Raw genomic sequence first — 25,424 nt, 5'->3', positions numbered from 1 at the left:
CAAAGGCCTTAAAACAGGCAACAGGTTAGCAGTTGCTGAGTGTGCCGATAGATATGAGGGCATCCTTTGTTGCTGAGCTGGACTCTGTGAATGAGTTCAATATCAGCTTTCTTCTCTCCTGCCGTCCATCCACTGTCTCCCAGTGCTTGTTCAGGTCCTCTGTGTCTCCTCTCAGTGGGAAGAAAGCAAAGGGATGTGTGTGAGAGTGTGTGGGGGAGAGAGACTGACTGCAGGCTTTAGTTCTCCCCACTGGCCAAGCCGAGGAATTAAAGGTCTGTATCAAGGTAAGGAATTCCAATTCAGCCAAATCAGCAAATTCATTCTCTGGAAAAAGAGAGTGGGAGTGGGGGAAGGAGAGAGAAGGGTAAAAGAAAGAGGGGGTGAGACAGAGAGGAAGCAGAGAGACAAACATAAGAGAGAAACAGATTCTCGCCCCCTCTACTCCCCGCCTCCTTCCTGTAGGTGGGCTGAGAAATTTCAAATCAGTACTCACAGTTCCTTTCCTCCCAGCAGCTAATTCCTCTCTGTCCTTTGTTTGCCTTTCATTTTCGGCCCCTGCATTTATCTTTTGTTTGGTTCTGTGCATTGTGATTTCTTACTGCAATTTCAAAAAATCCTGTGTCAATTCCAGTGGGTTTGGTTGGCTTTTTCCTGCCCCCCAAGTGCCTGACAGCTGGTGTTTTAGTGACAGCATTAAAAGAATAAAGGGCTGTTTCTTGTTTATTCTTTGACTGAAGGTGGTAGTGAGGATATTCTCCCCACATTCTGGAAGGACAAGTACAATTTGTTGAACACGTGTGAGCTCATTAGCTGGCTTTACTCTCCCTGCTTCTCCAACCCCAGCTGGGTGGGTGTGCTAGGGCTCCTTGAGGGTGGGCAGGGGCCAAAGGAGGCAGTGCTGGATTGGCCCCAAGGGAACTGCTCTAGCTGCTGTAAGTTAGAGCAGCACTCTAGCCAGCTTTGCCCCCAATCAGCTGTGCCAAGCATGAGCTAGGTGCAGCTGGGTACTGACCTGTGTGCGTTTTATTACCTATTATTCCCAACAGGTTGCGCGTGAGTAGTGCTAGCAGTGGTGGAAGTACTAATGCACTCAAGAACTCAGTCAGAGTAGCAGTCACGGATGGCCCATTCAGTTCTAGGGCTCCTGGTTGGGACTGACATTTATTGGCAATTCTGAAAGTGGTTTCTGTGCTGTAGGGTTGCCAACAGTGTATTTCAAAAATAAGGGACTATTTTCTTAGCACCCTCGCATCTCCTTCTTCCCGATATTATTAGTATTATTATTATTAATAACAATAATTAATGATAAGCACCACTCACCTACATTCACCAAAGGTATTTCTTGCTCCTTTTTGCAGCACTCAGCAACTCCCAATCCTGCTGCACAGAGAAGAAAAAATAAAGGGCATCCCTTGTAATAAGGGACTGTTGGCAACCCTACTGTGATGGTGAGCTGAGACCACATAGCAGATGCCATGAAACTACTATAAGATAGTAGCGACTTTCAGTCAGTAATGGGATGGGTGGTATTTGATCCAGTGAGTAGAACTGTATTAATGTTTTACTTGAACGTATACCCATGGGTTTGAGGAATATAACAAAGAGGCAACAGTGTGAAGTTGTTAGGAGTGAATGTCACGTGATCTGGAGAGTTTAATGAGATGGGTGGGTTATTGATGAGAGGGTGACCTCTGATGGATCCCTGACTCTTGTAAAAGGCCTGGGGTAATCCTGAACATTGCAGGGATTGTTCAAACTCGTGCTGCAGTGCAGCCCACCAGTGAAGTCAGGAGCATGGAGCATCCATGGAGCCACATCAGAGTGAATGGGAAAGATCAAGGAAAAAGCCAGTGTCTACTGCCATTTGTTAGGTTGAAGAATCAAGATTAGATTCTAGGCCAAATGTTTTCATAGTGGGGTTCCATGGCCTGGGACTCATGGTTTACACAGTTTGTGCCTTCTTCTTCCCACTTTTCTTTCTTTTTCTTCTGAGTTTAGTGGTGATTTGTCTGTGGCTCTCGCTTTGTCCATGGAATAGGTACAGCAGCAGTACATGCTTCCCCACACTACTCCACCAATGTACCTCAGATCTGGCCTGGAGGATCACCTCTAGAGCTAAAAGTATTGTTCAGTCTCTATGGCCTATTCAAACTTTGGTCTCTTGCTAACTAACAAGGTTGACACTTATTGCCCATGGTAAGAACACCAGTCCACTGGGCGTGGACTGAGGCCACAGTTCATTTCCCATAAGTCACTTACCAGCATTCAATCAGATAGTAATGACTTTTGGAAGGTACTTAATTGCACTGGATTCAAACCAGCAACAAGAGGTGAAAGTCTCTATATAACATTCCAAATCCCTTTAGTTATGTACTCACTGGCTCTCATCTTCTTTACTCATGGAATTTTAAGGCCAGAAGGGACCATCGAGCTCATCTAGTCTGACCTCCTGCACATTGCAGGCCATAGAAACTCACCCACTCACTCACCTGTAATACATCCCTAGCCTTTGGCTGAGTTACTGAAAGCCTCAAGTCAGGATTTAAAGATGTCAATTACAGAGAATTCACCATTTACACTAGTTCAAACCAGTAAGTGACCCATGCCCCAGGCTACAGAGGAAGGTGAAAAAAAACCCAGGGTCTTTGTCAAGCTGACCTGGGAAAAAATTCTTCCTAACCCCAAATATGGCGGTCAGTTACCAGATACCGGGGAAAAAATTCTCTATAGTAACTCAGAGCCCTCCCCATCTAGTGTCTCATCTACAGCCATTGAAGATATTTGCTAATAGCAGTTGCAGGCCATATGCCATTGTAAGTAATCTCATTATACTATCTCCTCCATTAACCCTATCAAGCTCAGTCTTGAAACAAGTTAAGTTTTTTACCCCCATTGCTCCCCTTGCAAGGCTGTTCTAGAACTTCGTTCTTCTGATGATTAGAAACTGTTATCTAATTTCAAATCTAAAGTTATTGATGGCCATTTGTTCTTGTGCCAACATTGGCCCTTACCTTAAATAACTCCTCTTCCTCCCTGGTGTTTATCCCTCTGATGTATTTATAGAGAGCTATTATATCTCCCCCCAGCCTTCGTTCTGTTAGGCTAAATAAGCCAAGCACCTTAAGTCTTCTCTCATAAGGTAAGTTTTCCATTCCTCTGAACATCCTAGTAGCTCTTCTCTGTACCAGTTCGAATTCATCTTCCTTAAACACGGGATACCAAAATTGCACACATTATTCCAGATGAGGTCTCACCAGTGCCTTGTATAACAGTAATAATGCTCCCCTATTTCTACTGGAAATATATCCTAATGCACCTTAGGCTTACATTAGCCTTTTTCATGGCTCATAGTCATTCTGTGATCAACCAATCCACCAAGGTCTTTCTTGTTGTCTGTTGCTTCAAAATGAATTGTCCCCTACTTATAGCAAAAATTCTTGTTGTTGGTCCCTAAATGCATGATCTTGCACTTTGCACTATTAAATTTCATCCCATTTCTATTACTCGAATTTTCAAGATTGTTCAAATCTTCTTGCATGATATTCTGGTCCTCCTCTGTGTTGGCAATACCTCCCAACTTTACGCTATCTGCAAATTTTATTTGCTCACTCCCACTTTTTGTGCCAAGGTCAGTAATGACAATGTTAAATAAAATTGGTCCCAAGACCGATCTTTGAGGAACTCCACTAGTAACCTCCCTTCCGCCTGACAGTTCGCCTTTCAGCATGACCCATTGTCGTCTCCCCTTCAACCAGTTCCTTAACCACCTGTTGAGTCTCATATTCATCTGCATCTTCTCCAATGTAACTAATATTTCCCATGTGGAGCTGTATCAAATGCTTTATTAAGATTCAGGTTATCTTCTCAAAGAAAGAGCTCAGGTTGTCTGGCACTATCTGCCTTTTGTAACACCATGTTGTGTATGATCCCAATTAATGTTTACCTCTATGTCCTTCACCACTTTCTCTTTCAAAATTTGTTCTAAGACCTTGCATACAGTTGAGATCAAACTAGCAGGCCTATAATTTCCTAGTTCACTTTTTTCCTCTTTCTTAAATGTAGTTACTATATTTGCAAAGCTCCAGTCATAGGGTATGACAGATGCCTTAAAAATCCTTGCTGTTGAGCTTGCAATTTAATGTGCCAATTCCTTTAATATTGTTGGATGCAGATTATCCGGGCCCCGATTTGGTCCCATTAAGCAGTTTGAGTTTGGCTTCCACCTTAGATGTGGTAGTTTGTACTTCCATATCCTTTTTCCCATTAACCACCCTGCCACTGTCCATAAGCTCCTCCTTACCATTATTACAAATGGAGGCAAAGTATTTGTTTAGGTGTTAGGTCACACCAAGATTGCCTTTAATGTCCACGCCATCCTCAGTGCTTAGCGTCCTACTTCCTCTTTCCTTGTTTTCTTTTTATTTCTGTCTAAAGAACCATTTACTATTGGTTTGAATTTTCTTTGCAAGGTCCAACTCCGCTTGGCTTTTGGCAATTCTCACATTTTCCCTACACTTTCTGACCTCCAAAAGGTAGCTTTCCTTGCTGATCCCTCCCTTCTTCCATTCCTTGTAGGCTTTCTCATAACCTCTTTGAGATGCTTGTTTTATCCAGTTTGGTCTGCATTTCTTCCCTACAAATTCCCCCTTTGCTTGGGAATGCAGGCTCCAGATGGTTTCTGCAATTTTGACTTAAAATAATTCCAAGCCTCTGCCACCTTTGCATTCAGATCCTTAAGTGCTTCAGTCCAGTCCACTTCCCTAATTAATTCCCTTAATTTTGTAAAGTTTGCCCTTTGAAATCAAGGACCCTAGTTGTAGACTTATTTTTGTTTATCCTTCTATTTAGTTTAAACTGAATTAACTCATGCTCATTCAGACGAAGGCTACCCTTTACAACCTTTTTTCTACGAGGTCCTCGCTACTTACTAACACCAAATCTAAAATGACATCACCTTTTTGTTGGTTTGGTGACTATTTGATGAAGAAATCTGATGACTTTAACATACAGGAATGCTGGGGCCTTACCATTATTAGTAGCAGTTGTCCTCCAGTCTGTACTGGGAAATTAAAGTCTCCCATAATCACACAATCCCCAGTAGTATTTATTTCATTAAAAATATTAAAGAGGTCTCTATCTATATCCAAATCAGATCCATAGGATTTGTAGCAGACCCCAAGCACTATCCTAGTGGAGCCTCTGTTTCCTGTCTTCCCCAAAGTGATTTTGACCAAACAGATTCCATTGTATTCATTCCATCACATCCTCTGTTGTTCCTTTCTCCATTGTTGTTTCCTCTCTTAATTGATTTTCCTCATGCTCAATATTAGAATCTGAAATGGAGATTACTTGAGCGTCTCCCCCAAATTACTAGTTTAAAGCTCTTTTAATCAGTGGTGCCAACCTCCTGGAAGTCTGTTTCCCCCCCTACTCACGCAGAGTCCATCCCATGAGAAACAGTCCTCTGTCCTTGAATGTCTCCCAGTGGTCGGACATCCCATAGCCTTCCTTATAGCACCATTGCCTGAGTCAGTTGTTGATCATCGTAAACTTTCATATACTCCACTTTCCTTCTCTCAGAACCCAGGTTCCTGGGCCTCCTGATTTAAATTTTTACAGAGATTTTCCTAAGCCATTTTCCAGGGACTCCTGATTTCATACATACATAATCATCTTTCTCTCATATGCACAAAGTTATGTAAAACCGAGGAATGCTGGTTCTGTGGTTTCATAGCATTAGCCATACTAATCAGACAATTGGTGGTGTGGGCCCTATAAGTACCTAGACAGACCTCTGTGCATGGTCACCTGGTGACCTTAAGAATAAAGTTCATTTTATTCTTTCATCAGTTTGGACTAATCGCCTCTCTTACAATAAATGACTGCTAAACGGACACAGCCAGGACCTTCTTAAATTCTACTGATGTATTTGATTCAGTCATTGCTTGCAAATGTAAGTGCCTCAGCTTACCTTTACATTATGTAATCACTTCCTGTAAATTTTCTTTAGTCACTACAAAAGTGATTGGTATCTCTTGTGTCTATTGCAGATTGCATAGTACAGGAGTGAGTACATGCAGTACATAATTTAGAACCCTAGAGGGAGCTTAGAAAGGAATCAGCAGGAAAAGAGGAATACTGTACAGTATTGCAAGCCCCAAACATAGAAAAATTCAGTCCCTCTCTAGACACAATCAGTTGCTCATGACTAAACCTTTCATCATTTTTAAAACCTCCATCATGTTTCTTTTTCTTCTTCTCTCTAAACAGTCCAGGTTTCTGTATTTCACCTTCATATACACATGAACTGCTTTCTGTCCTCATGATTCTTTCAAATTCAGCCACATTTCTTGGAGGTGAGGAAACTTAAACTGCTAGCTGCATCTGGATTATTGCTGCACCATTGATGCAGCCACCATCATGTTTTCACTGTGTTTTAATGGAACCTAGCAATCAGATATCTTTTTTTAGATGGCTACTGTTGAAGCAGAAGCAGTGTAATGAGTGAACAGTTTCAGATTTTTTAGCAAAAGAAATAACAGGTTTATAATTTCCCAGTTCCACACTGTGTGTGTGTGTGTGTGTGTGTGTGTGTGTGTGTGTGTATTAGGGCTTAACTAGAAGTAGGATTTCCATTGCTCCAGCTTCTCATCTCATGTCACTGCATCTTAAAGAATATCAAAAAGCAAGTGGATAAGAGAAGAGTTGAGATGTTGCATGGAAGATGCCAAGTTGCTCATCATATGCTTCCCATATACTGTCTGATGGAAACAGAACCCCTATACTGTATTGTCCCACACATTCCCACTCTTTTTCCCCTATGTGGATCTTCAGAAGGGAGTGCAGGTGGCTGATCAGATGAGTTTGCTAAAGCTCTGCTAATCATTTATTAAAGCAGTCCCTGGCTTGCCCAAGCCGTTAATCTCATTAACAGGAAAGTGGGCTGTGCAGGGAAGGGACTTTACCAAGTAGAATTCACTGAAAGTAACTGTTTGCTAAGCAAATACTTAGTTCACAAGGGAAAGATTTAAATACCCACCATGTTTGCAGAGTCACTGTTTTATCAGCTGAGCTGCAGCAAGATGATGGGTCATCTGGTCAGCTAATTTCACACACTGTGTTGGGTGCAGATAGTGTGGAGTTATGCATATTATTTCCTACGCAGTTTTGTTACAAAGCACGGGGATGGGGGAAGGTATTGAGAATGGAAAATGGTGCCTTTACTCAGTAGGTGACAGGTTCAAATCCAGCCCAAGGCAGAAGTAGTTGCTATTTGTTACCAGTTTTCATGGGTTTTGGTATCCAAGTGAAATAAGTTGCGAGTCTCCAGCCCAGTTCTTAGTGGACAAGTATCTCTATCCCCCCAAACTGGCACTAATAGGCTTCTTTGTTGCAATCTCTTCACAATCCAGTGACTGAATTGGTTCTGTACACTGTGCCTTCCTAACTTCTTCAAAAAGAAAAGGCAGAACATTTGTCCAAGACTCTCCATTCCCCAGTCCCTTTGCTTCTGCTCCAAATTCTGAGATCTCTGCTTATTTTCTGCTTCTAACCCTTCAAACTGCCTCCTGCGGCTACATCCCTTCACACCTACCATGTCCCTGGCTGACTCTTCTTTATTTTTAACTGGTCTTTCCTCTGCTTTCATTGTCCTCTCTCTTCAAGCACACTCTTGTTTCTCCATCTTAAAGAAACCTTCCTTCATTCTAATTTCATTCTATAACTACTACCCTAGCTCCCATCTCCAAGATCTTTGAGTATCCTTGCTGACTTCATTCTTCTCCATATCTCTCCTTGATTTCTTACAGTCTGGCTTCTACCCTCTTCACACTGCTAAATATATTATACCTTAATTTGGGTCACTAAAGACTACCTTCCAGCTAAATTTAACCGTCTGTACTTTAGATCTCATTTCCTCCTACTCACCCTTACACTTCCTGTGTTCATCCCAATGTTTCTCCTCCCTTTGCCTCCTTTTCCCCCAGTCATAGGCGGCAGGTGAACCGGACGTTGGGGGAAGCTAGCCCCCAGCCCCTCCCCTTCTGCTTGAGGCCTTGCCCCTCTCCATCCCATTCTGTCCCTCCTGGAGCCCAGAGCACCGCCACTGCGGCTGCCAGCCCCCCCCCCCCAGTTCCGGGCTGCCTGAGCACCCCTAGAACCAGAGTGCTGGGTGAGTGGCCCCAGCACCCTAGCCCCGGAGCGCCATATGGGCAGCATGGCCACAGCACCCCAACCCCAGAGCGCCAGGCAGGCAGCGCATGGGCAGGGCTACGCCAGGCTGTTTGGGGAGGCTCAGCCTCCCCCAGCCTATGATACCTGTCACCCATGCCCCCAGTCATGCCATTAGCCCTTCTTCCATACTGCCCCTTGTGCCTGGAACACTCTCCCTGTCCTCTCTGTTCTGTCAAGCACCCACTCTTTCTTTCAAATCCCTCTTTACAACCCATCTCTGCAATCAGTCCCTCTTTTTCCTAATCAGCAACAATATCCTAACACTTCCTCTCCTGAAATGTTGTCATATGTCTTTGGACTTATCTACATCAGAAAGCTTTGCCACTTTAACTATACCAGTAAAGTTAAAATGGCAGCTCCTTCCCCATAAGTCTGGATACGTTTACACCAGAATAAAAGCACATAAAGTGGTATAGTTTATTATGGTTTGGGAACTAAAAGGTACCTTAATACCAGCTTACCTGTCTCGACACTAGGGTTTTTACCAGAATAACTCTGTGTATGTCTACACCAGGTGACCATTCCAGCTCAGGAGGATATGCCTGTGCAAGCTCTGATTGAGCTAGTGTGCTGAAAACATAAGTGTAGCTGCTGCTGCAGCAGTGGCTCACTGCTCAAAGTACATACCTATGGTCTCAGACAGGATCATACTCAGGGTGGCTAGCCCCTCCCGCTGCTAGTTCTGTGACAGCTACACTTCTGTTTTTAGCGCACTAGCTCAATCAGAGCTAGTGCAGGCATGTCTCCTTGAGCTGGAATTTACACCTTCCAGCTCCAGTGCAGACATAACCTATGTCAGCAAAAATAAGAGTACGCCCTTAACTTATATAGTTATACAGGTAAAACTTTTTAAGTGTAGGCCAGCCCTTTGCCTCCTGTTTGTCTTAATTAGAGTGTGAGGTGTTTGGGGCAGGGGATATCCCTTATCTGTGCTTTTAAAGAACCGTGTACATTAATAGGACTCTGATAATGCTTTTTAAACAATAACTGCTAGAAGTGGTCCTTGCAGTGCAAGAAGGAGACCCCTGCATGGGAAGCTTGCACTGAGGCCTTGGCTACACTTGTGCGTTATAGCGCAATAAAGCCGCCAAGAGCGCTCTACCTTACTACCCATCCACACTGGCAAGGCATGTAGAGCGTTCGGACTCCGCGGCTGGAGCGCTCCTGGTACTCCACCTCCCCGAGAGGAATAATGTTTGTTGCGCTCTTGCTGGAGTGCCACGGTGCCAGTGTGGACACCTAATGCGCTCTGATTGGCCTCCAGAAGTGTCCCACAATGCCTGTTTTAGCCACTCTAGTCATCCCTTTTGAACTCTGCTGCCCTGTCCTCGGGTGACCAACCGTCAGACCCGCCCTTTAAATCCCCTTCCTGTTTGCTCAGCCAGGCATGGAGGGCTCTCAGCAAATCTTTCCAGGTGACCATGCCTCCACGTGCCAGGCGAGCCCCAGCATAGAGCAATGGCAAGGTGCTGGACTTCACCAGTGTTTCGGGGGAGGAAACTGTCCAGTACCAGCTGCGCTCCAGCCGTAGGAATTACAGTACCTTTGGGCAAATATCAAGGACCATGATGGAAAGGGGCCATGACTGGGACGCACTGCAGTGCAGGGTTAAAGTGAAGGAGCTGCGGAGTGCCTACTGCAAAGCCTGCGAGGCAAACGGCTGCTCCGGTGCCGCTCCTGCGACCTGCCGATTCTACAAAGAGCTGGACACGACACTTGGGGGCGACCCCACCTCCACTCCAACGCGCACCATGGACACTTCTGAGCCCAGCACAGCAAGGGGGGAGGAGGAGGAGGAGGAAAACACGAGTGAGGGTGCTGAGGCGTGGGGAGACACCCTGGAATCCCTAGATGCATGCAGCCCGGAGCTCTTCTCAAGCCAGGAGGAAGGCAGCCAGTCACGGCGTCTGGTGCTTGGGGAAGGATAAACACCAGAGGAGGTTCCCGGTAAGCGGCTTTTTTTTTCGGGAAGGAAGTTCTTTGGTGCGGGCTCTTTGGGCGAGGAGAGTTAGGGCTGCATGCATGCCTAGATGCGGAATAGCATATTCATGTGGTCTGTCACATCCCGGTAATCGGCATCGGTGATCTCTTCAAAAGTCTCAGACAGAACGTGGGCAATGCGCCTGCGCAGGTTTATTGGGAGAGCCAGTGTGGTTCTTGTGCCAGTCAGGCTAACGTGTCCACGCCACTGTGCCGGGAGGGGCGGGGGGACCATTGCTGCACACAGGCAAGCTGTGTATGGGCCAGGGCGGAAGCCGCATTGTAGTAAAAGACCCTCCCTTGCTTCCCCGGTCACCCTCAGCAGCGATATATTTTCCAGGACGATCTCCTGTGGAGAATGTTGTGACAGTGTTCGGTGTAGGTTTCCCCTGCAGCTCCAAGGCACAGAAACCCAGAGGACAGTACATCCATGAAACAATCAGTCCCCCTGGACTCTGTGCTTACTCACCATTTCTGGGGCTCCCGTGGGTTATGCGTCCTCGCTTTGGGATAGGCAAAGTATGGTTTTGTATGGACTGTGATTGCCCTCCTTAAGTGCGGGGGAATCATTGCTCTGTCTGGTGTGTATAATGCTTCCGCTGTCAAGTGTTGCATTTTGCCTGTGTAGGTGCAACCTTGAGATCTCAGCCGCCAGCGTTATCACTGGCCGACAGACTGAGAGCACTCAGGAATAGGCCCTGTAAAAGCAAAGACAACATGCTGCAGGAAGTGATGCGGTAGTCTGTGGAAGAGAATCGAAAGGCAAAGAAGCGGAGGGAGAGTGAAAGGAGGATCCACCAGAAGAATGAGGATCGCCGGCAGCAAACACGGTGCTCGGGCAGCAAAGTACGGATCGGCTGATTAGCATAATGGAGTACTAAGCGGACTCTATCCAGGCGCTCGTCGCCATGCAGGCGGAGCACTACTGCACTCGCCCCCACCCCCTGCAGCCCTTGTCCCAAAACTCTTTCCTTTGTGCCCCCATGTGCCCTCGAACCTACTTTCTCCAACATCCGGGTTCTTACCGCCCCCAGCTGCCTCCTACACCCCTAGCTTCACCATCCACCCATGAAAACTACGACCCTTATCCACTGCACTCAGTCCCCCTCAACATGCCTTATAGTCATCCTGAAGTGCAGCACTCAGTGCACAGCACTCCAGACAGGAATGCAGAATATGAAATCAGGACATACTCAAGTCTGTGAGTGAACCACTCCCCACCCCACCCCCTTGCCATTGTGGTATTGCTGTGTTACTTTGTTTTTATTTCAATAAATGAATTTTCTTTTCAATAAATGGAGTTTTTCACTTTGAAAACATACTTTATTCGTGCCTAAAGCAAAATATACCTTAGCCCAGGAAAGCAACAAGCACTACAATTCAGTGTACCAAACACAGCCACTGCAGTTAACTCCCGTGCAGAGCAACAGACATTACTGGTGGCTTTCAGCCTCAGATTGCTCCCTCAAGGCATCCCTAATCCTTGCAGCACCATGCTGGGCCCCTCTAATAGCCCTGCTCTCTGGTTGTGAAGATTCAGCCTCCAGGTGTTGAACCTCCAAGGCCCATGCATGAGTGAAGGTTTCACTCTTCCCTTCACAAATATTATGGAGGGTACAGCACATGGATATAACTGTGGGGATGCTGGCTTCGGTCAAGTCCAGCTTCCCATAAAGAGAGCGCCAGCGGCCCTTCAAACGGCCAAAAGCACATTCCACAGTCATTCGGCACCAGCTCAGCCTGCAGTTGAACTGTTCCTGGCTGCTATCCAGCGTTTCATGAGCCATGGCATTAAAGGGTAAGCGGGGTCTCCAAGGATCACAATGGGCATTTCGACTTCCCCTACGGCCATTCTCTGGTCTGGGAAAAAAGTCCCAGCTTGCAGCTTCCTGAACAGGCCAGTGTTCCGAAAGATGCGTGCGCCATGCACCTTTCCGGGCCAGCCTGCGTTAATGTCAGTGAAATGCCCACGGTGATCCACAAGCGCCTGGAGAACCAAGGAGAAATACCCCTTTCGGTAACATACTCGGAGGCTAGGTGGTCTGGTGCCAGAATAGGAATATGCATCCCATCTATCGCCCCGCCGCAGTTAGGGAAACCCATTTGTTCAAAGCCAGCCATAATGTCATGCATGTTACCCGGAGTCACGGTTCTTCTGAGAAGGATGCAATTAATGGCCCTGAAAACTTGCATCAACACAATTCCAACGGTTGACTTTCCCACTCCAAACTGGTTAGCGACCGATTTGTAGCTGTTGGGAGTTGCCAGCTTCCAGATTGCAATAGCCACCTGCTTCTCCACCGGCAGGGCAGCTCTCAATCTCGTGTCCTTGAGCTGCAGGGTGGGAGCGAGTTCAGCACACAGTCCCATGAAAGTGGCTTTTCTCATCCGAAAGTTCTGCAGCCACTGCTTATCATCTCAGACTTGCAGAACGATGTGATCCCACCACTCAGTGCTTGTTTCCCGAGCCCAAAAGCGGCGTTCCACGGTGGAAAGCATGTCCATGAATGAGACAAGCAATTTTGTGTTGTATGCGTTGCTCGAGTCGATATCATCACTGGACTCCTCACCGTCACTTTGGATCTTAAGGAGTAGCTCGAATGCTAAACGTGATGTGCTGGTGAAATTCGTCAGCATCCTCTTCAGCAGTTCGGGCTCCATTCCCACAGACCGAAAGGGAACACAGAGTGTGCAGCACAGAAACAGTTGAAAGATGGCACCAAATGTGCATGGAAACACAGGGATTGCTGGGATGGGAAGTGATGCATCATGGGGCATTGGAACGGGATCCAGAATGCCCCGCACCCCACGCCCCCTTCCCACAAGCCACAGCGCCAGAATGGAAAGAGGTGCTCTGTGGGATAGCTGCCCATAATGCACCTCTCCCAATGCCGCTGGAAGTGCTGGGAATGTGGCCACACCAGTGCAGCTGTTAGTGTGGACAGACTGGAGCACTTTCCCTGGTATGCTCTCGAAAGGCTGATTTAACCCAAAACGCTCTACAGCTGCAAGCGTAGGCAAGCCGTTAGTTTGCTGCTCCCCATGCGATGGATAAACAGAGCATTTCACTCTCTGGGGCTGTCAGTTGACACCTGGACTCAATTGACTCAAACTCACCTTAAACTACCGAAAAAGAAGGGTGCATCAGCAGTCACACATGTGATTCACTCCCATGTGTCTGCTGTGAGGTCCAATATGTCAGGCAGCGACGCAGCTCTCCTGTCAGTTGGCAGATAAATCAAATGTTAGATATTGAACGACACCAATTTCCATGAAATGTAAAAGCCGAAGAATTCTGGCCACTATCCTTTGCTCCTCCCACATGAGGAGAATTTGCTTAGTGCCAGACTGCACTCCAGTTGCAGCAAGAGTTATGTGATCTGGATTCACACCTATTGTGTCTCATTATGAGTGCGGGACTGTGTTAATGCACATTACAAGGAGCCAGATTTTACTGTGAGTTATGCTGGAGTTAAATTTGGGTAATTCCATTGAAATCAATGGAGTTACTCTGGATTTGCACTGATATGAGTGAGATCAGAATCTGGCCCACTTACTGAATGTCTTTAGTGCATGAAGTATCCTTATCCATAAAGTGCCTAGTCCTTTACAAGTGCCTAATATGCCCTCCCCTCTCATCCACTTTCTTTTTTAATATCAAAACTAAACTCACAATCCTAATGTTCACTCATACTTGGATCATCCTCAATGGGTGGACAGAAACTGCTTGTAAGTTCACCTACAACAATAAAGGCAGTTGTCCCAGTGCGGCTGTTGTTATTATTTGTATAAGCTGTAGTGCCTAGGGACCCCAGTCCTGGGCGAGGACCCCACTGTACTAGACACTGTACAAACATAGAACAAAAATGTGGTTCCTGCCCCAAAGATGTGCATGCGAGAATGACACCATCGTGAAGCATCTAATCCAGTGGTTCCCAAACTGGGGTTCGTGAACCCTTGGGGGTTTGTGAAATGTTACAGGGGGTTCTTGGGGAAAAATTCCCTAATGGCGGACAGCGCTGTCTCTAGAGACCCTGGGCAGCATGGGGCCAGCAGCCAGGAGCCCCTGGACTTCCAAGAGCTAAGCAGATCAAAGCAAGCATATCTATCACACTGAGGAGATTTTAACTTCAAGACTCCTTATAAGAAATGGAAAGGGAGGTGGATATTTTTTGTTGTTTTTAAAATTAAATAGGCAGCTAGTATTGTTTTAAAATTATTATGAAGAACAAGTTTAAGCTTTGTTGTAACGTGCGTTGTTTGCCTGGACTGCTCAAGACCTGAATGCTTGTGTAGGAGGAATCTTTGAGTTGGCTTCTTAAATCCCTTCATGCTGTTTCACATCTGATGCTCCTTGATAAAACATAGGAGCCTTGTCTTATAACAGGCTTCTTCAAAGTGATACAAGTTATGAAATTGAGATCCTGGAAGAGTGTTGCCGTTTTCATAATGTAATAAAAATACTGTAATGATAAATAATAATTAATAATAGTGTGTAATAAGCATATCACAAAACAAATTTGATATTTCCAAGGGCACTGCTTTTATAATTTATACTCAGGTAAAAGAGAAAATTCCTGGAAATATTCATTTTTAGGAGGGGGTTCGTGAAATTTGACAATTTAGTGAAAGGAGTTCACAGGTTGTTAAAGTTTGGGAACCACTGATCTAATCCCATCAGAGCATGTTGTGCGTACCACGCTGTGGGATGACACCAATGTTTTTGTTTTGTAGCACTGGCTGAGGGACTGCAGGTCACGGTGCCTGAAAATAAGAAGGTTGCTATGCTGTTTCAGCCTGCCCTGCTTCGCTGCCACTTTTCTACTTCCTCCACCCAGCCAGCTGTGGTGCAATGGAGGTTTAAATCCTACTGCCAGGACCGCACAGGAGAAGCTTTGGGTCTGGCCACCTCGGGGTTACAAGCAGTGAGCAAAAGGAACCTGGAGTGGGATCCCTACCTGGATTGCGTGGACAGCAGAAGGACGGTCCGTGTCGTAGCCTCCAAGCAGGGATCCACGGTCACAATAGGGGACTTCTATAAGGAAAGAGATGTCACCATTGTCCATGGTAATGCCCCCCTAGCTGCTTTAGTATTGTTAAGAATCCTTCCTTGGCAGTTATGAATAGTGAAGGCTGTTGGAAATTGTTTAGTTAACTCCACCTGGGGCAGGGGTATTAATAATTATTTTTTGTGTAATCCTAGTGCCTAGGGACCCCAGTCATGTTCCAGGACCCAGTGGTACAAGTTCATTCTTATACAATGGACTCTACCAGCTAAATCTGAACGAGAGCGGGGAGTTTAAACTCATTCCTCCTGGACTGTCAATCTGCTCCACAAAGGGGCTCCAATCCTGACCTGGAGGGGTTACTTTCTCCTGGGTCAACAGGGCTGTTCTTTTTCCATGTTCATTTAGTTCTGGGCTTCGCCACACTGCTCCCACTGATGGGCCCAAACGCTGACTTGGAGGTGCAATCTTCTCCTGTGGTAGAGAATAGGAAGTGCAGTCTCCACGGCTGGGCTTTCCCCCTCACAAAACTCTTCTATCCTTTTGAACAGACCTCCTCTCCTCCTGCCCTGCCAACATGAAGGAGTAATTCTGCATCTCATGTTCATCCAACGCTGGGCTTCGTCACCCTACTCCAGTAGGGACCTAAACCCACTCCTGTTTCAGGAAGGAGAAAAAGAAGAGATTTAAGCTGTGTGAACTCAGCTGGTGGGGGCTGAGACTTCCCTCAGTCTTTTGTGGGAAGAGGTCATGTGAGACTAGGACTCCTCAATACATGTCATCTGTTCTAATTCAACAAGCCAGTTAGCTGGTAGGGGTTACTAGCCCCTTGCTCTCTGGTGTGGAGGAAACACACTCACCTCTTGGAGGGGAGAGAATATTTTACTTTGTTTTCTAGTGATGCCTTTGGTAGATGGTTGATGTGTTCCAGAGGGAGTAGCATCTAAACCCCATTTGCCCAGCAGGAGTACTGTCAAGTCACTGGGCCATTGCCAGTAGGGAGGGCAAAAGGAAGGGGAGTTAGTGGTTTGTCCAAAGACTCCATCCTCTGCCTTGCACTCTCTTTGTGGGCCTTGCTTGTGGTGTTACTCCAACTCCTCATTCAACACCACAGCTTACTGAGCTACATATATTTTCAGAGTAATGGGCTTGTGTTACTTTCTTAGGATCCAATTCCACCTCCCTCTGGAATTAATGGGGAGTTGGATTGGTCTCTTAATCTACAGCTAGAGGCTTGACCTGTCACACAGCACTAGCTAGGGATGTAATCCCCACAAACTACTGGGGAACAAACATCTGCTCCTGTCAGTGACAGCTCCCAGGGGGTTGCACTTGGAGTTGGAGCCAGTGTTGTCAATCCTTCATTTCTAGAGGAGGCTGGGGGATGGCCCCATCCTCTACATTTTTTGTTTTTCAGATGCAGACCTCCGTATTGGGAAGCTGATGTGGGGAGACAGTGGGCTCTATTACTGTCTCATCATCACCCCTGACGATTTGGAGGGCAAGAATGAGGAGTCAGTGGAGCTGCTGGTTCTGGGTGAGCCACATTTCACAATTTGCTTCTTCCTCAGTGGAAAGTTCTCATGCTCTGTCTCCTCTGCGTATGTTTATGCAGTATATTGCGAGTGTAGCATATATTTCTCTCTATAGATATTATATTTCCTGGGTCTGATTCTCCACTGCCCCGCACCTTGGGCAGTCATTTGCATCTGGGAAAGTGGGTGTCAAACCTGCCAAACCCGAACAGGAATGTTTCACATCCACATAGCTCTCACTTGACCCATGTGCAAGTGGCTGTCTAAAGGGCAGGGCAGTGGAGAATCTGGCCCCCTATTTAAGATTTAAACAGATAAAATGCCAGCAAATAAAAAAATCTGAGATTGTGTCTTTTAAAAATATACACTAAATAGATCCCAAATGCACTGTTTTTTGCTGCATTGAGATCTGTAATGCGGGCAGGCAGCTCCTAACGTTCTCGCAGATTGTCTGGAGGCTCATCCCTGAAGAGGAAATGAGAGGGCACCAGTTTTTGTTATAAGAGCTTGTCTATATGGGAGATTTTTCCAATTATACCAATATAATTATATCAGTATAGTTCAACTTCTATAGTTACACTTGGTACACTTCCTCATGTGGTAACACTTATTCTGGAATAAGAATGGCCTTTTCTGATTTAACTGAAACTGCTTCCAAAGCAAAAACTAAACTGGGAAAAGGCCCCTGTAGTTTGTCAGTCTTATAGCCAGCCAGCCTAGTGGTCAGGCAGTGGCTCAGTTCTTTCTGGCCTGATCGTTCTACAACAGGTCCCAGCTAGGAAGGCCACTCGTCCGGTTTTATACTGGACAGTCCTCCTTTTGGCTGGTTTGTCCCCTGTTCAGTACTGGGACAATATTGGCCATGTTTTTGTCTGGTATCAGACAGCAGACTCTATTTTGAAGAGCGTGCCACTCTGCCCACAGCAGCATAGGGCGCTCTCTTCTCACCCCAATTCCACCCCCTTCCCCCAAGTCCCTGCCCCTGCCCTGCCTCTTCTCTGCCTCCTCCCCTGTGCGCTGCGTCCCCACTCCTCCCCGTCCCTCCCGGAAAGTCCTAAGCGCCGCCAAACAGCTATTAGGCGGCTGGGCGGGAGGGAGCGGGAAGTGCTGGAAGGGAGGGGGAGGAGCGGGGATGCAGCATGCTGGGGAGCATTGCTGCTGGTGGGTGCAAAGCACCCACTAATTTTTCCCCTTGGGTGCTCCAGCCCCGCAGGACCCACGGAATTGGCGCCTATGTGTGAGTGGCCACATTAGCTCCAATTGGGTTGCATGTGGCAGGTCTCAATCTCTCTCCGGAATGTCCCTTCCACTGCCCTTAGGGTTTTGTCATCTAAGAAGTGCAGAGGAGCCAGGTAAAGAGACTCAGGCCCATCCACTCCACCAGGTCCTGACTCAAGAGGGGCATTACAGTGTCCAGACCACTGTTTGATCCACATCCAGATATACTTCCCATAGGTCGCTTCTGCTTAGTCTGCCAGTGGAACATTGCCTAGTTCTTCACAGTCTCTTGTGAGTTTTCAACTCCCAAAGAGAAGGGGGATCTGGATCACTGCTTCCAGAGTGGCCTTAACAGTGCTGGAGCCACCCTTCTCATAGCTCCAGGCTTCAGCCTCACTTCCTGATACAGCCTCTATCTCCTTTCTCTGGCCCACCCCTGTCCTTTTAAACCATCCGTCCACCAGGAGCATGCCCTACAGCTGCTGAGGGGTGGGGCCTCTCTTGCCCAGTACTGTCCTATCCCTTCCCCTGGTTTAGTAAACTCCAGCATAGCCACTCTTGTACCTTAATAAGAATGTCCACATGGTGGGTTATACTGGTATAATCAAGGAAAACAATATTTTAAACATCAGCCAAAACCAACCTTTTTCTCTTAAAGCATGAGCCATAGTTTGCCGTAAATTAATTCCCTAGAAATCAGAAGTTAAAACCTGAAATCAGAGAAGTGGCAGGTGATGAGGGCATGGTCCCTCTGGAGAAATATTACCTTCCTTAATGTTGTATATTGATATATTGCTACTGTGGTGAAGGTCATATTAAAACACATGAATAGATAACTTGTGTAGAGGCTGTACATGCACACACTGGAACATGCATGTTGGCCTCCTGGTTCAGATGAGTACTTAGATGACATCGAAACAGAGGAGTACAGTGCAGCAAGTGGTAGTGCTGGAGGAAAAACACTCAACCAATATGGAAGATAAGCACACTGATGTATTTTAATGCACTGCCAAAGCCCACCTACAGACATGAGGTTGACAGTGGGCCCTTGGGCAAGGGAAATCAGCATTAACCACTGGCACCTCCGTGTCCAGTTCCATGGCACTATCTTGCACTTGACACAAGCCTGAACCCCAGATCTGAACACCTCTGAACTTCGGTTTGCTCTAAATCCAGGTCTGGATCCTGACTTTTCAGTTTAGGCCCATCTCTCCCAGATACTAGCTATGGGTCTTGTTATGTGATGCCAGCACGGATATTGCTATGTGGATAGGCTATTTAACTGTGCCTCATCCTCACACCCCAAAGACACCTAGCTGGCCACCAAATCTCAGTATCATTATAAATAATAATAATATAATTAGGAATACCGAGCTCTTATATAGCACTTTTCATCAGTAGATCTCAAAGCACTTTGCCAAGAAGGTCAGTATCATTAGTCCCATTTTACAAATGAGGAAACTGAGGCACAGAGAGGGGAAGAGACTTCTCCAAGGTCACAAAGCAGGACTGTGGCAGAGTCTATAATAAAACCCAGTCTCCTGAGTCCAAGTCCAGTGGTCTATCCACCTGGTTGCACTGCTTCTCAGATACCATGGTGAAGCAATGTGCTACCGTGGAGACAGGAGAAGCCTAGATAAATTAATGTTGTTTCAAATCTTGGAACCTGTGTATAAAAGATTATATGGGGGAAAGAGCCTTGCCCTGCTTTATGTTGTACTGGCTGTTGGGGGGTGCCTGTGTGCCCCAGACTGGCAGTATTGTCCCACAGCGAGAGTCAAGAGCTGCTCTGCCTAGTAGCTCTAGTCCCCAAGGTGGGGTAGGGGAACCTGGTCCCATCCTACTCCACTGGGTTCTGACCCAGTGTCTTTCAAAACCATAGGCCATATATATGGCCTAGGGGTCTGGTATCACTATGCACTCCCTGGGTCATTTCCTACCACTGTTTCTGGAACCTCTGTCAGTGTCACAGCTCTGTCTTGGGATCCCTTCTGGCTCTCTCCCAGGTTCATCTCTGGGGCCCTTTCCCCTGTTGGCAGCAAGTCGTCATCCTCAGTTCCTGCAGTCAATGTGCTTCCAGTGGTTTGGCTAGGAGGCCCCGTCCTGGCAGCTTCTTGGCAGAATGCTGCTGCACCCGACTGCTCTCCTCCTTGGTCAGCCCAGACTGGGCTGAGCTGCTCTCTTTTGAATGCTCCTGTCACTGGGAGCCTGCCCAGTAGAGGCCAGGGGGCTGACTTCCTGCGTCCAGACCAGCTGCTTAACCCTCAGCTCATCAGTGCAGAGTTGATACGTCCGGTCACACTGCTCTAGTCCTTTGTGCTTTTACTGTGAGGAACTTGCAGCTCAGGCAGCCTGTTTTCTGTCATTGCACTTTGTCCGTTTGTCTGTGTGCAGCACCTGCACGGCAGGAAAGTGCACTTCAATGGGCTCTCCAAGAGCAAGAGAGCAGTCTTGTTCTGGGTGTACTTTGCTCTGCTTCATAGGCTGGTTGGAGCAGCTTGCATTCGCTTCCTCTCCTGGGTGTTGGTCATCAGGCAGAATGATCAAACCCGTTATGTATGTGTATCAGTGACATCCCAATTACCTTCCCTTCCTCCCTGTCTCCTTGTCCTTCCAACTCTTCTTTTTCCTGCCTCTCCTTCTCTCTCTCTCTCAATGTGGTGATGACTGAAAGCAAGACAGTGCCCTTTAATGCAGGAGATAGGCAGCCAGCAATAAAGAAATATAATTTTTTAATATTCTGGAACTTTCTGGGATATTCTGATACCATTCCACTTCTCTTCTGGATATTAGTGAATTGCAAGGACAGACTGAATATAAATGTAGATTTGAGAACTTCTGTGATCCTAGGGGATGCTCAATGCATTTTGTTTGCTGTTTGCTGATCAGATGAAAGGCTGACTCCCTATTGGGAGCAGCTGAAACAGTAAAGGGATGATGTCTGAGAGAGTTTGGATTTCCCATCATGCACAGTATCTGCTCCCTATTGACATTTCCTTTTAAAATACACTGTACATTGCTTATTTTGGGGGTCGCTGCATCTTTTAAAACATTGGCTGGAGGTTGTGAGGGGAGCAGGAGTTCTACCTCCTTATCATATCAGTTGACGAAAATGGAAATTGGGGAGGGCAGAATAAGAGAGGAGACCAATGAGTGCTTAAGAGGAAATAGGAAAAATATCTCAGATTTGAACCTCAGAAGCATAGGAAGTATGCAGGTTAAAGGGAGGATGCAGCTTGACAAGATCATTTGACATCAGTAACAACATGAGGAAGATTTGGGAGGCGGCAAAAATACAGTGATATTTACATAGTTAAGGGCAGAGGGTCACAAACTTTGCCCAACCAAGGGCTTCATTAGCAACCTCAGGAGCTGCTTCTACTATAATTTGAATAAAATGGAGTAGATTGCAGCTGCGCGTGTCTTTATATGGACATATACAGCTCATGGAGACTGCAGATTGCATCTGCAATCTTCCATCTTGATCTGAGCAGCCAGGCTGGGATTTTTAGTGTCCCTGGGTCACACTTCCATATCAAAGATAAGGGTAGCTCCTCGTTGCACTGTAGAATTCCACTGGCTGTTCTCACTTTGGTCCCAATTCAGCAAAGCATTTAAGCATGTGCTTAAATCCATCCCCTGTTCAGCAAAGCCAGTGGGATTTAAGCATGTGCCTAAAATTCAGCAAAGCACTTATGGGCATGGACTGCTGAATCAGGGCCTTTATCTAAGGAGATCAGTGGGAAAAAAGTGTTTTGCTATAGAGGCAGGAATGAGATTGGGAGCAAATGAACCCACTCTAGAATAAGGACAGGATGAGTATTCAAAGAGTATTAATACAAATTATTATTAAATATTTGTATTATGATAGCATCTAGAATCCCCAATCAGAGATCAGAGTCCCAATGTGCTAGGCACTGTACCTGCTGTAGTGTCAGGACTAATATAGTGCATCGCAGTGACATCCTGGGGTTTTGGTGATGCTAGTTTAATTCATGTTCTTTCCTTGGGGATCAGGACCCTTTAGCTAGGCTAAGTGATTTCTGTAGCTTAAGCCTACTGTCTCTATTAAACATATACAATGTACTACACTTGTGATAAAATAATTATTATTTATAGTCCTTTTCATCTGAGGACCTCAAAGCTCTTTACCCAGGTTATTAAATATGATCCCCATTTTACAGCTGGGGAATTTAGGCACAGATTAGGTTAAGATGACTAGTTCTCAGACATACAGTGAGTTTCTGGAAGAGTCAGGGGTAGAGCCCAGGAATCCTAACTGGCAGTCTTGTGTTCTAGCTAATGGACCACACTGCTTTGCTAGACAACTGTTGACTTCTTTTATTCTCTGTTCCATTTGGCAGGTCAATTAACACAACATGAATTACACAATTATCAGATAGTATTTTATTAATGAATCTCCTAGAAGCCTAGACTTCTCCAGTCATTACTTTTTAAATTAAACAATTAGCATCTGGGGTTTTCTTAATCCCATGTTAGTAAGCAAACATTTAAAGTTGATAAACTAAAAATTTGGTAATTTATGTTACCTGTCAAAATTCATAAAGCATAAAAATCAGATTCTTCCTAGCCCAATATACACAGAGAGGCATAGTTGTAGATATATATACCTACTTATATACTTACCCACATTGTAATAATAGCTACCTACCTGTCCAATGTATTTGTTGTGTAAATCAATGCATGCTACTGTGTGTGTGTGGTTGGACCTTTGTGCTATGTTCTTAGTCAATAAGATGACTTATTTAACCTGTTATAAGCAGTGCCAGCTTTAGTCTCTTCTGCCCCAAGAGAGACTGAGCCCACATCAGCGTCTATAATCCAGGGAGGGGAGAGTTCATGGCAGGAAATTGCCCTAACAGGATGACAGCTGTAGCATTTCATTTTATTCCATTGAAGAGCTGCCAATAACATCCCAGCCTACTTGTCACAGTAGTTGGCAGATGTGTTAGTGTCACTGGTATGCACAGGAGGCTAGAGGCCCAGAATTCAGCCCAGGAAGGCCCACAAACAGCTTTATAACCAAGACTTTCTTACCCATAGCTCTGCCTGGGCCAGAGAACCATAAAGTGGGCAGGAGCAAGGAGTAAATTATTTTACAAAGGACAAGACAAACGAGACCAGTTTGTGTTCGCACCTGTGAGTGCTGTGGTGCCTCGAGAGGGCACCAAGGGTGTCTTCTCTTGCTAAACTCCTGTGTGATGTTGCTTTCCCATAGATCCTTCCACTGCGCACCCATGCAGCATTGCTGCCTCTCTCCTGAAACTCTGTCCAACCCCCCCCCCCGCCCCCGTTACTTATTTCATGCCATTTAGAAATACTACTTGTTGCCAAGGATTCCCCCCCTCCACCCTGTTCCTTCTTATTTGTCAGCCCCAGCCACACGCTGCTAACAAAGGAGAATGGCACGATTAAAAGGCCTCAGCTACTAAGGTTTCCATGGCAACAGCCTCTTTGGAGGTCTTTGTTGCCTGCTAAAGCTTTGATCTCCCAGAAGGCTGCCTCTGTTTCTCCCTCTGACTGACAAACAGAGAAAAGAGGGACGGGAAAAAAAGAAAAGTTTACTGCTCGCAGAGGGAGCAAGGAGGAACTCATTACAAGGCCACACTCTCCCAATAAATCTCCCAGCAGCTGCCTTGGAAGAGCCTCCGATTTATGAGAGCCATGCTTTCTCCACTCCGCTTTCTGATGCCCCTATTGGGTCAGTCTTCAAGTGCCAGGGCCCCTTGAGTGTAACACAGGTTGACGACAATAGCATGTTCTTCTGCTACTGGGAAGGAAATAGTGAGGCACTGCTACCGGGGGGGATCAGAGCATCAATCCCCCCAAAGGGAACATATTGCCACTCACTTCCATCCCTGATTCCTCCTGCTCTTCAAAGTACTTAACCCTGCGTTCCCTCATTATTTTCTCCAACTCTGTTTTTTTTACCCTCTTCTCTATAGACCCCATTCCATTCAGCTATTTGTCTCCTCTGTCTCCAGGTCAGACCTAACTTCTTGCTCCTCTCCTGGGTGTATCATCTACCCTGCATATTAAGAAAAGGAGGACTTGTGGCACCTTAGAGATGAACACATTTATTTGAGCATAAGCTTTCATGAGCTACAGCTCACTTCATCGGATGCATTCCGATGAAGTGAGCTGTAGCTCACAAAAGCTTATGCTCAAATAAATTCGTTCATCTCTAAGGTGCCACAAGTCCTCCTTTTCTTTTTGCAGATACAGACTAACACGGCTGTTACTCTGAAACCTGCATATTAAGTTCTTAAGTTTTTTCGTTTTCTCTCTCTCTCCTCCCTCTGGTTTTAGGACTCCTCTCTCCTTCCCTTTTACTTCCCCACCTTCCAGGTCTGCGCTGCTTTCTCTTGGCTTATCCCCATTTCCAATTTTCCTCTCCCTCCCCAGTCCTTCTACACCCGAGTCTGTCTACAGGGCTAAAGATCCTCCTCCCACTTGGTGATGGCCCTTGCTGTCCTTGTGCTGCCACTCTAGTCTTTGTGCCTCTCAGCTGCAGTTGAGTGGCCACAACTTCCGCTTGTGCCCGAGAGGCAGCAGGTGCATGCTGAGGGAACAACTGAGAGGCAGCTGCTGGAGTTGCTTGTGTGGAAAGCATAATCAGCAGTGTGGTGGGAATAGAGACAGCGCCAACACGTCCCTGATTTTTATTGACACAAGGACAAACTCCTATTCTGAATAAAACCATCCGGGATAATCCTGGAAAATGGGGCCATCTAGACAACGAGGTGTCTGCTGGGATGCACTGAGGGGTGCTAGCACAAGAAGTTACAGTCCTTGTGGATATAGAGGCATTTACAGAAGAAACTAGACAGCCATTTCAATTCATTTATCAAAATGCCCACTGTCCGCTTTCCGACACAGGCCACGCAATAATAAATAGGCAACAAAAATGGACGACCTCTTATCAGGGTATTTGAATAAACTGTTTTCTCCTTGACAGCTCCTTTCTAGCCCCCACTCTCCCTCTTCCAAGCTTACTTTTAAAAAAATGAGTTTGGTGCCAATGGAAGGAGTCAGCGTGATATGGAGCGCTGGTGTTTATTCACGGGACAGGGACAGGTCAGGGACTGTGAGCTTTCTCCTCACTGACCTGTGCCAGACTGACCACCTCGTCTCGGGGGCAGAGGGGAGTACAGCTCTGTGGCCCATTCAGTCCTTGGCTTTTCTATTGAGACTTCAGAGCATGGGAGCAGCAGGCAGCTAATCCCAATTGGGGTGGCCTGCTGGGGCGCCTGTTCCCTAGGAACTAGGCTGATGCCCCCAATTCATTTCCTGCATGACACTTTTTGTCAGTATCATCCTGGGCCTGAATCAAGCTAAACCTAGAGGTGAAAGAATCTTATACCTCACTCCCTGCCGCCTTGAGCCATCTAATCCCTCCCTCTTGCTGTATATTTTTGCTTCACTTGTTGCT

At 46.3% G+C, this 25,424-nt stretch overlaps 1 protein-coding gene across 9 annotated transcripts in view; it reads left to right on the top strand.

The window, feature by feature from the left end:
- The window catches only part of ILDR2 (immunoglobulin like domain containing receptor 2), a 48,620-nt gene that overhangs the window by 2,950 nt on the left and 20,246 nt on the right, over positions 1 to 25,424 (top strand). For 8 of the 9 annotated variants that reach the window (XM_073304691.1, XM_073304683.1, XM_073304676.1 and 5 more), the window contains exons 2-3: positions 14,947 to 15,279; positions 16,636 to 16,755. In XM_073304691.1, the coding sequence (XP_073160792.1) occupies positions 14,947 to 15,279; positions 16,636 to 16,755 (453 nt within the window). The remainder of the gene's footprint in view (positions 1 to 14,946; positions 15,280 to 16,635; positions 16,756 to 25,424) is intronic. The other variant, XM_073304700.1, reaches the window with a different exon arrangement.

This window comes from Lepidochelys kempii, chromosome 1 (assembly GCF_965140265.1).
Source record: "Lepidochelys kempii isolate rLepKem1 chromosome 1, rLepKem1.hap2, whole genome shotgun sequence".
Taxonomy (NCBI): Eukaryota; Metazoa; Chordata; order Testudines; family Cheloniidae; genus Lepidochelys; species Lepidochelys kempii.
This window is presented reverse-complemented; position numbering and strand designations above follow the sequence as displayed.